The following is a 12,157-nucleotide window of genomic DNA, read 5'->3' as shown; positions in this document are numbered from 1 at the left end:
CTAAGCTGACACTGCCAGCGCAGCATTAAGGGTGTATGCGCTGTCAAAGGTGTCATCTTTCAGATGATTGGTTAAACTGTCTGCCTGCTCAAGTGGACATAAAATAACCCCTCAACTGGACATAAAATATCCCATCACACTGTTTTGAAGAGCAGGAGAGTTCTCCCCAGTGTCCTGGCCAATACTTATCCCTCAGGCAACATCGCTGAAACAAATTATCCGGTCATTATCACATTCCTGTTTGTGGGACCTTGCTGTACACAAATTGGCTGCCAGATTTCTTACATTACAACAGTGACTACTCTTCAAAAGTACTTCATTTGCTGTGAAGAGCTTGAGGATGTACAAAGAACAATACAGCACAGGAACAGGCTATTCGGCCCTCCAAGCCTGCGCCGATCTTGATGCCTGCCTAAACTAACACCTTCTGCCCTTCCGGGGTCCATATCCCTCTATTCCCTTCCTATTCATGTATTTGTCACGATGTCTCTTAAACGTCGCTATCGTATCTGCTTCCACCACCTCCCTCGGCAGCAAGTTCCAGGCACTCACCAACCTCTGTGTAAAGAACTTGCCTCGCACATTCCCTCTAAACTTTGCCCCTCACACCTTAAACCTATGTCCCCTAGTAACTGACTCTTCCACCCTGGGAAAAAGCTTCTGACTATCCACTCTGTCCATGCCGCTCATAACTTTGTAAACCTCGATCATGTCGCCCCTCCACCTCCGTCGTTCCAGTGAAAACAATCCGAGTTTTTCCAACCTCTCCTCATAGCTAATGCCCTCCAGACCAGGCAACATCCTGGTAAACCTCTTCTGTACCCTCTCCAAAGCCTCCATGTCCTTCTGGTAGTGTGGCGACCAGAATTGCACGCAATATTCCAAGTGTGGCCTAACTAAGGTTCTGTACAGCTGCAGCATGACTTGCCAATTTTTATACTCCATGCCCCGACCGATGAAGGCAAGCATGCCATATGCCTTCTTGACTACCTTATCCACCTGCGTTGCCACTTTCAGTGACCTGTGGACCTGTACGCCCAGACCTCTCTGCCTGTCAATGCTCCTAAGGGTTCTGCCATTTACTGTATACCTCCCACCTGCATTAGATCTTCTAAAATGCATTACCTCACATTTGTCCAGATTAAACTCCATCTGCCATTTCTCCGCCCAAGTCTCCAACCGATCTATATCCTGCTGTATCCTCTGACAATCCTCATCATTATCCGCAACTCCAACAACCTTTGTGTCGTCGCAAACTTACTAATCAGACCAGCTACATTTTCCTCCAAATCATTTATATATACTACAAACAGCAAAGGTCCCAGCACTGATCCCTGCGGAACACCACTAGTCACATCCCACCATTCAGAAAAGCACCCATCCACTGATACTCTGTCTTCTATGACCGAGCCAGTTCTGTATCCATCTTGCCAGCTCTCCTCTGATCCCGTGTGACTTCCCCTTTTGTACCAGTCTGCCATGAGGGACCTTATCAAAGGCTTTACTGAAGTCCATATAGACAACATCCACTGCCCTTCCTTCATCAATCATCTTCGTCACTTCCTCAAAAAACTCAATCAAATTAGTAAGACACGACCTCCTCTTCACAAAACCATGCTGTCTCTCGCTAATGTTTGTTTGTTTCCAAATGGGAGTAAATCCTGTCCCGAATAATCCTCTCTAATAGTTTCCCGACCACTGACATAAGGCTCACCGGCCTATAATTTCCTGGATTATCCTTGCCACCCTTCTTAAACAAAGGAACAACATTGGCTATTCTCCAGTCCTCTGGGACCTCACCTGTAGCCAATGAGGATGCAAAGATTTCTGTCAAGGCCCCAGCAATTTCTTCCCTTGCCTCCCTCAGTATTATAGGGTAGATCCCATCAGGCCCTGGGGACTTATCTACCTTAATGCTTTGCAAGACACCCAACACCTCCTCCTTTTTGATAATGAGATGACAGACTATCGGCACTCCCTTCCCTAGGCTCATCATCCACCAAGTCCTTCTCTTTGGTGAATACTGATGCAAAGTACTCATTTCGCACCTCGCCCATTTCCTCTGGCTCCACACATAGATTCCCATCTCTGTCCTTGAGTGGGCCAACCCTTCCTCTGGTTACCCTCTTGCTCTTTATATACGTATAAAAAGCCTTGGGATTTTCCTTAATCCTGTTTGCCAATGACTTTTCATGACCCCTTTTAGCCCTCCTAACTCCTTGCTTAAGTTCCTTCCTACTGTCTTTATATTCCTCAAGTGCTTCATCTGTTCCTAGCCTTCCAGCCCTTACAAATGCTTCCTTTTTCTTTTTGACTAGGCTCACAATATCTTCCTGAAACTTGCCAAACTTGTCTTTCTTCCTCACAGGAACATGCTGGTCCTGGATTCTAATCAGCTGACGTTTGAAAGACTCCCACATGTCAGATGTTGATTTACCCTCAAACAGCCACTTTCCTGCCTAATATTGTTATAATTAGCCTTCCCCCAATTTAGCACCTTCAAGAGGACTACTCTTATCCTTATCCACAAGTACCTTAAAACTTATGGAATTATGGTCACTGCTCCCGAAATGCTCCCCCACTGAAACTTCGACCACCTGGCCGGGCTCATTCCCCAATACCAGGTCCAGAATGGCCCCATCCCTAGTTGGACTATCTACATACTGTTTCAAGAAGCCCTCCTGGCTGCTCCTCACAAATTCTGCCCCATCCAAGCCCCTAGCACTAAGCGAGTCCCAGTCAATATGGGGGAAGTTAAAATCACCCACCACCACAACCCTGTTACCTTTACATCTTTCCAAAATCTGTCTACATATCTGCTCCTCTACCTCCCGCTGGCTGTTGGGAGGCCTGTAGTAAATCCCCAACATCATGACTGTACCCTGCCTATTCCTGAGCTCCACCCATATTGCCTTGCTGCACAACCCTTCTTCCGAGGTGTCCTCCCGCAGTACAGCTGTGATATTCTCCTTAACAAGTAATGCAACTCCCCCACCCCTTTTACATCCCCCTCTATCCCGCCTGAAGCTTCTAAATCCTGGAACATTTAGCTGCCAATCCTGTCTTCCCTCAACCAAGTCTCTGTAATAGCAACAACATCATAGTTCCAAGTACTAATCCAAGCTCTAAGTTCATCTGCCTTACCTGTTATACTTCTCGCATTGAAACAAATGCAATTCAGACCACCAGTCCCACTGTGCTCCGCAACATCTCCCTGCCTGCTCTTCCTTTTAGTCTTACTGGCCTTATTTACTAGTTCCCCCTCAGTTATTTCACCTGCTGTCCTACTGCTCTAGTTCCCACTGCCCTGCCACACTGGTTTAAATCCTCCCGAGTGACGCTAGCAAACCTCGCAGCCAGGATATTTGTGCCCCTCCAGTTTAGATGCAACCCGTCCTTCTTGTACAGGTCCCATCTGTCCCTGAAGAGATCCCAGTGGTCCAGATATCTGAAACCGTCCCTTCTACACCAGCTGTTCAGCCACGTGTTCAGCTGCACTATCTTCCTATTTCTGGCCTCACTGGCACGTGGCACAGGGAGTAATCCCGAGATTACAACCCTAGAGGTCCTGTCTTTTAACTTTCTACCCAACTCCCTAAACTCCCCCTGCAGGACCTCGTCACTCTTCCTGCATATGTCATTGGTACCGATGTGTATCACAACGTCTGGCTGTTCACCCTCCCCATTCAGAATGCCCCCTGTCCGTTCAGAGACATCCTTGACCCTGGCACCAGGGAGGCAACATACCATCCTGGAGTCTCTTTCACGTCCACAGAAGCGCCTATCTGTTCTTCTGACTATACAGTCCCCGATAACTATTGTTCAGCAGGGAGGGACAAAGCGCAGAAGAGCAACAGTGCCAGCCACTACTGGTGCCACTGCTCTGGCTGCTGCTTTTTTCCCGATAGGCCATCCCCCCCAACAGTAGCCAAAACGGTATACTTGTTAGAGAGGGGATAGCCACAGGGGATTCCTGCACTGACTGCCTGCCCCTTCCAGCGGTCACCCATCTATCTGCCTGCACCTTGGGTGTAACCACTTCTCTAAATCTCCTGTCTATGACGCTTTCCGCCACCTGCATGCTCCTAAGTGTATCCAGTTGCCGCTCTAACCGATCCATGCGGTCTGTGAGGAGCTGCAACTGGGTACACTTCCTGCAGATGTAGTCGCGCGGAATGCTGGAAGCGTCACGGACCTCCCACATCTCACAGGTGAGATGTACTCAGGTCATGAAATGCACTATATAAATGCAAGAACTTAAAAAAAATTCATTGATGCAATATGAGCATTGCTGGCAAGGCGAATATTTATTGCCTATCCCGAATTGCCCTCAAGAAGATAGTGATGAGCTGTGTTCTTGAATTGCTGCTGTCCGTGTAGTGCAGGAGCATACACAATGCTGTTCGGAAGGGATTTCCAGGATTTTGACCCAGTGATGGCGAAGGATGATATATTTCCAGTCAGGATGGTGTGCGACTTGGGGTGGTGCTCCCATGAGACTGCAACATTTGTTCTTCTGGGTGGTAATGGTCGTGGGTTTGGAAGAACATCGCTTTTATTACTTTGCTCAGGCAAGCAGCTTCCATTTTAAGCAAAAAGGGTCCATCCACCAAGTACAACAGCAGCTGCGTTCTAAAAAAGCAACTCAAATGAAGCAGAGCACGTCACACCATCTATCTCTAAATTTAATGTGTCGCACCCTGGTTCCCCAGGAGGCGGTGGCGTAGTGGTAATGTCACTGGACTAGTAATCCAGAGCCCAGGCTAATGCACTGGGGACTTGGGTTCGAAACCCACCACGGCAGATGGTGAAAGTTGAATTCATTTAACAAATATGGAATTAAAAATAAAAGCTAGTCTGATGATGACCATGAAACCATCGCCGATTGTTGTAAAAACCCATCGGGTTCACTAATGCCCTTTAGGGAAGGAAATCTGCCTTCCTTACCTGGTCTGGCCTACATGTGACTCCAGACCCACAGCAATGTGGTTGACTCTTAAAAATGCCCTCTGAAATGGCCGAGAAAGCCATTCAGTTCAAGGGCAAAATTAGGGATGGGCAATAAATGCTGCCTAGCCAGCGACGCCCACATCCTACACAACAAATAATAAAAAAAAAAATAGGACTACTGCTTTTCTTGATATATATTAATGACCTAGACATGGGTGTACAGGGCACAGTTTCAACATCTGCAGATGGCACAAAACTCAGATGCAGTGTGAAGGGTCAAGAATCAGAGGACACCAATTTAAGGCGATTGACAAACGAACCAACCAACAGCGACACGTGGAACAACTTTTTTGCTCGACGATGGGCTAGTGTCAGGAATGCACTGCCTAAGAGGGTGGTGGAGGCAGATTCAATCGTGGCTGTCAAAGGAGAATTGAATAAACACCTGAAGGGAAAAGATTTGCAGAGAAGTGGGACTAGCTGAGTTGTTCTTGCATAGAATGGTCTCCTTCTATGCTGTAACCATTCTATGATTCTGTGCGAAACATTTGAAATAATGTAGTATTTGGTTACAGCTAGTACAGACTATCAGATCATCCGCACCAAAAAAAATTCAGAACTCGCAGCAATAGCCAAGTTCTTTTTTATTTGGGAATTGACATTTCATGAATCAGGACACTAAGATTCAGTAGTCAGTTTCAGAATCAAGCATTTAATATCATGGAAATTCAATACCGTGATTAACAAATTTCCACAGTACTTTTGCATTTACCCATCATTTACCTCTCTCTGCAGAAGTTGAGTCACCATTTCAAATAAACATAAAATAGTTTGGGTGCAAAAATCCAGTTCAGGCTGATGAGGCTTTCACCCCAAGTATAAGATAAAAGGTTAAGCAGTCACAGACCCAGTGCACAAGATTCTACACAGTCTGCTAACTCGCAGCCCTCAAGGATACAAGGAGAGATAGTGTGAAAAATGGATGCATTGGTTGTAATCTTCCAAAATTCCCCAGATTCTGGAAAGGTCCCAGTGGATTGGAAAACCGCAAATGTAACACCCCTATTCAAGAAAGGAGGGAGCCAGAAAGCAGGAAACTATAGACCAGTTAGCCTAAAATCTGCCATTGGGAAATTGCTGGAATCCATTATTAAGGGAGTAGTAGCAGGACATATAATACGATCAAGCAGAGTCAACATGTTTTTACGAAAGAGAAAACCTTGTTTGGAACCTTTATTAGAGTGTTTTGAGGATGTAACAAGTAGGGTGGATAAAGGGGAACCAGTAGATGTAGTGTATTCGGAATTCCAAAAGGCATTTGATAAGGTGCCACTCAGAAGATTACTACATAAGATAAGAGCTTATGGTGTTGGGGTAATATATTAGCATAGAAAGAGCATTAGCTAATTAACAAGAGATCAGACAGTCAGGATAAATGGGTCATTTTCAGGTTGGCAAACTGTAACTACAGAGGTGCCACATGGATCAGTGCTAGAGCCTCTACTATTTACAATCTATATTCATGACTTGGATGAAGGGACAATGTGTATCATAACCAAACTCGCTACCGATATAAAGATAGGTAGGAAAACAAGTTATGAGGCCACAAAAAGTCTGCAAAGGGATATAGATAGGTTAAATGAGTGGGCAAAAATTTGGCAGATGGAGTATAATGTGAGGTTATCCACTCTCGAAAAATAATAGAAAAGTGAAATATTTAAATGGTGAGATACTATAGAAAGCTACAGTAGAGGGATTTCTGTGTCCTTGTACATGAAACACAAGAAGTTAGCATGCGGGTACAGCAGGTAATTAGGAAGGCAAATGGAATGCTAGCCTTTATTGCAAGGAAGGTACAGTTTAAAAGTAGGGGCGTCTTGCTACAACTGTAAAGGGCGTTGGTGGGACTACAACTAGAGTACTATGTTCAATTTTTGTCTCCTTACTTAAGGAGGGACATCTTGCATTGGAGGCAGTTCAGAGACGGTTCGCTAGGCAGATTCCTGGGATGAAGGGGTTATCTTATAGGAAAGGTTGAGCAAGCTGGGTCTATATTCAATGGAGTTTAGAAAAATGAGAGGTGATTTAATTGAAACAATATTCTGAGGGGGGCTTGAAAGGGCAGATGTTGACAGGATGTTTTCCCCTCATGGGGGAATCTAGAACTAGGGATCTCAGTTTCAGAATAAGGGATCACCCATTTAAGAGATGAGGAGGAATTTCTTCTCTCTGAGGGGCGTGAATATTTGGCATTCTCTACCTCAGAAAGCTGTGGAGGCTGAGTCATTTGATATTTTCGAGGCTGTGATACGACAGATTGTTGAACTATAGGGAGTCAAGAATCGTGGGTAACACGCAGGAAAGCAGAGCTGCAGCCAAGATCAGATCAGCCATGATCCTATTGAATGGCGAAGCAGGCTCGACAGGCTGACGGGCCTACTCCTGCTCCTACATCTTAGGCTATGAAATAGAAGTTTCACACTACCAGAGTAGTGTGTGCCTTTCGCAGGTTAGCATTAAGGCCGATGACGAGAGAATGGAGGAAGTCCTATCCTGCAGGTGGACATACTATATTCGAGCTGAGTATATGTCAGGAGCAGCATCACAAAGGTGGAAAGTGTTTCATTCTTCTGCACTGCCATTTCTCATCTTGACATGCATAAAAAAAGATGAAACAAACAGAATGAGGATAGAGGTTGTGAATTGCAGTGTTACAACTTTGCGGCACATTCATCACTACAGCTGTAACATTTGTGCAAGGCATTTTTATTTTGTATCAATTCTATAATCACTACGTAAATCCAGCCTAAATCCAGATTCAGAGCCTGAAGTGAAGAGACAGCCTCACTCTTCTTCACTCTGGAATCAGTTAGGGAAATAGTTAACATTAGGTTCTGTTCGTTAGCAGTAGATTGAAATTAATTACTTATTCAAAACTAGTTTTACAATCTAAGACACACCGTATGAGCTATAAATGCCAGCAATGAAAACACAATGATCTAATTTTTAAGGCTGATGACAATTATAGCAACTGTTTGAAGGTCAGCAGGAATTATGCTTAGATTACATGACATTCTTGATGAGCCTAATCCTCTGCCAATACAGCTAACCTGCAATAGTCTGAATCTTTTTAAATACTGTGACAAATGCCATTTGTTATGCTTGCTTAGAAGAAACTTGGAGCATACTGCCCCACTGTAGTTATGCAACATAATACTTTAGGGTTCTAATCCAGCTATGTAGAATACCAAAACAATCACAAATTAATAGCTAAACACGAAAGACCAGACCTACCTTTGGGCCGCTGTTTTTACGGCTGATTGTGCATTGGCATGGTGAAAACGCCTTCCATGTAAAACTATCCCTGCATTTGAAGGACCACTAATTACAAAGCATTTGTTTTGACTTTTATCGACCTCCTTGTTTGATGAGTGTGGTGAGATCACAGTTGACACACTTTCACTGTAAACAAAGAAATTTAGCATCTCAGTACACTGTAGAAACATGCCATTCTAATTACAGAATCACAGAATTCAATGGCATTGCAAATGCTGAATCCCCCACTATCAACACCCTGGAGGTCACCATTGACCAGAAACTGAATTGCAGCCGCCACATAAATGCTGCGGCTACAACAGCAGGTCAGAGGCCGGGAATACTGCGGCAATTAACTCACTTCCTGATTCCCCAATGTCTGTCCACCCTCTACAAGGCACAGGTCAGGAGTGTGATGGAATACTCTCCACTTGCCTGGATGGGTGCAGCTCCAACACCACCCAAAGAAGCTCGACACCATCTGGGACAAAGCAGCCCGCTTGATTGGCACCCCATTCCCCACCTTCAACATTCACTCCCTCCACCACCGATGCCAAGTGGAAGCAATGTGTACCATCTACAAGATGCACTGCAGCAACTCACCAAGACTTCTTCAACAGCACCTTCCAAACCTGCGACCTCGACCACCTAGAAGAACAAGGGCAGCAGATGCATAGGAACACCATCACCTGCAAGTTCTCCTCCAAGCCACACACCATCCTGACTTGGAACTATATTGCCTTTCCTTCACTGTCATTGGGTCAAAACCCTGGAACTCTCTTCCTAACATCACTGTTGGTGTACCTACACCCAAAGGACTGCAGCAGTTCAAGAAGGCAGCTCACCACCAACTTCTCAAGGACAATTAGGGATGGGCAATAAACACTGGCATAACCAGCGATGCCTGCATTCCCAGAACCAATAATAAAAAATTGTTAGTGTAGGAGGAAGCTATTCAGCCCATCATGTCTGCACCGGCTCTCCGAATGGGCACTTCACCTAATGCCATTTCCATGCCTTCTCCCTGTAACCTTGCACATACATTCTTTTCATAAAAACAATCTAATTCCCTTTTGAATGCCTTGACTGAGTCTGCCTTCACCACACTCTCAGACTGTGCATTCCAGATCCTAACCACATGAAGTCTTTCATGTCACTTTTGCTAATCACGTCAAACCTGTGCCCTCTCGTTCTCAATTCTTTGATGAGTGGGAACAGTTTTCCCCATCCACTCTGTCCAGACCCATGATTTTGAATACCTCGATCAAATCTCCTTTCAGTCGCTCTTCTCCAAGGAAAACAGTCCTAACTTTATCAATCTATCTTCATAACCGAAGTTCCCCATCCCTCTCTCCAATGCCTCCAATGCATTTCCTAAAGTGTGGCGCCCAGAATCGAATGCAATACTCCAGCTGAGGCCGAACTAGTGTCTTATAACCTCCTTGCTCTTGTATGCCACGCCCTAATTAATAAAGCCTTAGAATGCTGTATGTTTTATTAACTGCTCTTTCAACCTGTCCTGTCACCTTCAATGACTGATGCACATATACACCCAGGTCCCTCTGCTCTTGCACCCCCTTTAGAGTTGTATCCTTTAGATTATATTGTCTCATGTCCTTCCTACCAAAATGAATCACTTCACATTTCTCTGCATTGATCTTTATCTGCCACTTGCCCGCCCATTCCACCAACCTGTCTATGTCCTCCTCTCAGTTGACAATGCTTCCAAGTTTCACATCATCCACAAATTTTGAAACTGTGCCTTGTACAAAGTCTAGCTCATTAATATACATCAGTAAAAGCATGGGTCCCAACACTGACTCCTGGGGAACTCCACTACAAACCTTTCTCCGGTCCAAAAAACATCCATTAACCACTGCACTCTGATCCCTGTCACTCAGCCAATTTCGTACCCATGTTGCCACTGTCCCTTATATTCCATGGGCTCTAACTCTGCTCACACTGTATTGTATGGCACTGTATCAAATGCCTTTTGGAAATCCATGTACACCAAATCAACAGCATTGCCCTCAACAACCCTCTGTTACCTCTTCAAAAAAACTCCAGCAAGTTAGTTAAACATGGTTTTCCCTCAAGAATCCTTGCTAGCTTTCCTTAATTAACCTTTAATTAAATAGGTACTGACAAGTGGCAACCTCAGCAGCTCAGTTGTGTGCAAAGGGGGTGGAGAGTGCTGAAAACATCCAAACTGGCTAGCTCACAATCATCACAAGACTGATGGTCTCAAATAAGCCGTTCAAAAAGTTGAAAAACTTGTACAAGCTCATGCTGTGAGTAAGCTGATCAAAATCAACACTAGTACAACCTCCAATTCAAAATGTCGTACTGTATAACATTTAAGAAAATCTGTTAATGTTTAGGGCAGTTAGTATAACCCCCACAGATACACATTTGAAAGTTTGTACTAAAGACAAAGTTGTATAGGCCTTTTTTTAAAGCTGTGCATACATGTTTGAATCATTCCCAGGTTTTGTAATGCGTCACAATTACTGAGCATTTTGCACTTAATTTAGGTCTCTGCAACTTCACTTGCCCCATGCATCCAACTGGGCATCACTGTGCAGCCCCAACGTTCTCACATTAAATCACAGCACCCAACCAACTATACTTCACTTCATTCTTAAAATCTATGTCTAGTACAAAGGCATTTGTTTTATATGAACACAGAAATAGTGTTATGAAAAAGATCATTTAATCATATAAACTTCTTTTCTACAGCCTGAAGCAAGCAGAGCATAGCTCATTTTGAAAATTCTAGATGCCAAATTTCCAAGGAACATTACTTCATGTATTTTCAATAAGTTACATTAAACATTTATGAGATTGAGTGCAAATTCAAACCATAGCCCTCTGCAGAACTCAAGTGAACTCCCAAGTTTAGAAATGTATGCTTGTTGCAAAAGTGTGTTAGAAACAGCTTCCAGTGGCGGTAACCAGACGACAGATTTAAGTTGGTTGGCAAAAAAACCAGAGACGGTATGATGAAACGTTCTGTTATGCACAAAGTCATTATGATCTGGAATGTACTGCCTCAAAGAGTGGTGGAAGATGATTCGTAGTAACTTTCAGAAGGAAACTGGATAAATACTTGAAGGGGAAAAAATACAGGGCTATAGGTAAATAGTTGGTGAGTAGAACTAATTAGATAGTTCTACCAAAGAGCTGACACAGGCACTGTGGATCAAATGGCCTGCTTCTGTGCTGTATGAACTTCATTGTTAGAAAGGACATAACACCAATATTTTGGCTTGCCCATACACCTTAATATGCTGAATCAAAGCAATGTCATAAGCAAGTTTTGCGTGTAATGGTAGAGGTTAGAGAGCGTACAGCAAACAATACTCAGCCCAAATGCTCGAGAGCAAATACGTTCACCAATTTGACAGACCTTAGTTTCTTGCCAGACCCCAACATGTTGAGTCCAGTTGCATTTCCTTTCAAAGTTTTACAAAAAACACTTCCTTGATTTCTTCTTGTATAGCTTTTCAAGAAACTTGTACTGTTAACTGATTGTGATGAAAATGGAGCTTCACTCTGAAAGATAAAGTAATCACAAATGGCACTTCAGTGCAAAAGTTTTTTGCATTTTTGTAGTAAGTTGCAAACTATGTTTTTAAAATAAAAACAAGAAATGCTGGAAATACTCAGCAGGTCTGGCAGTATCTGTGGAGAGAGAAGCAGAGTTCTGATGAAGGGTCACTGACCTGAAACGTCAACTCTGCTTCTCTCTCCACAGATGCCGCCAGACCTGCTGAGTATTTCCAGCATTTCTTGTTTTTATTTCAGACTTCCAGCATCTGCAGTATTTTGCTTTTATACCTATGTTTTTTAATTGGCTTTTAAATGTCGACATTGTAATTCTTCCCATTGT

The 12,157-nt window shown here is 43.9% G+C and overlaps 1 protein-coding gene across 10 annotated transcripts in view; it reads right to left on the bottom strand.

The window, feature by feature from the left end:
• senp6a (SUMO specific peptidase 6a) overlaps nt 1-12,157 on the bottom strand; it is a 230,720-nt gene that overhangs the window by 140,117 nt on the left and 78,446 nt on the right. For 7 of the 10 annotated variants that reach the window (XM_068044665.1, XM_068044661.1, XM_068044662.1 and 4 more), the window contains 2 exons: nt 11,675-11,820; nt 8,245-8,412 (listed from right to left, as the gene is read on the bottom strand). The exons of 1 other annotated variant lie outside the window; for it this stretch is intronic. In XM_068044665.1, the coding sequence (XP_067900766.1) occupies nt 8,245-8,412; nt 11,675-11,820 (314 nt within the window). Of the gene's footprint in view, nt 1-7,435; nt 7,539-8,244; nt 8,413-11,674; nt 11,821-12,157 lie in introns of those variants that run through there. 2 more of the 10 variants (XM_068044666.1, XM_068044669.1) reach the window with 2 other exon arrangements.

Source organism: Heterodontus francisci, chromosome 13 (assembly GCF_036365525.1).
Source record: "Heterodontus francisci isolate sHetFra1 chromosome 13, sHetFra1.hap1, whole genome shotgun sequence".
NCBI classification, from domain to species: Eukaryota; Metazoa; Chordata; class Chondrichthyes; order Heterodontiformes; family Heterodontidae; genus Heterodontus; species Heterodontus francisci.
Note: the sequence above shows the minus strand (reverse complement) of the source record. Positions and strands in the feature narration are given on the sequence as shown.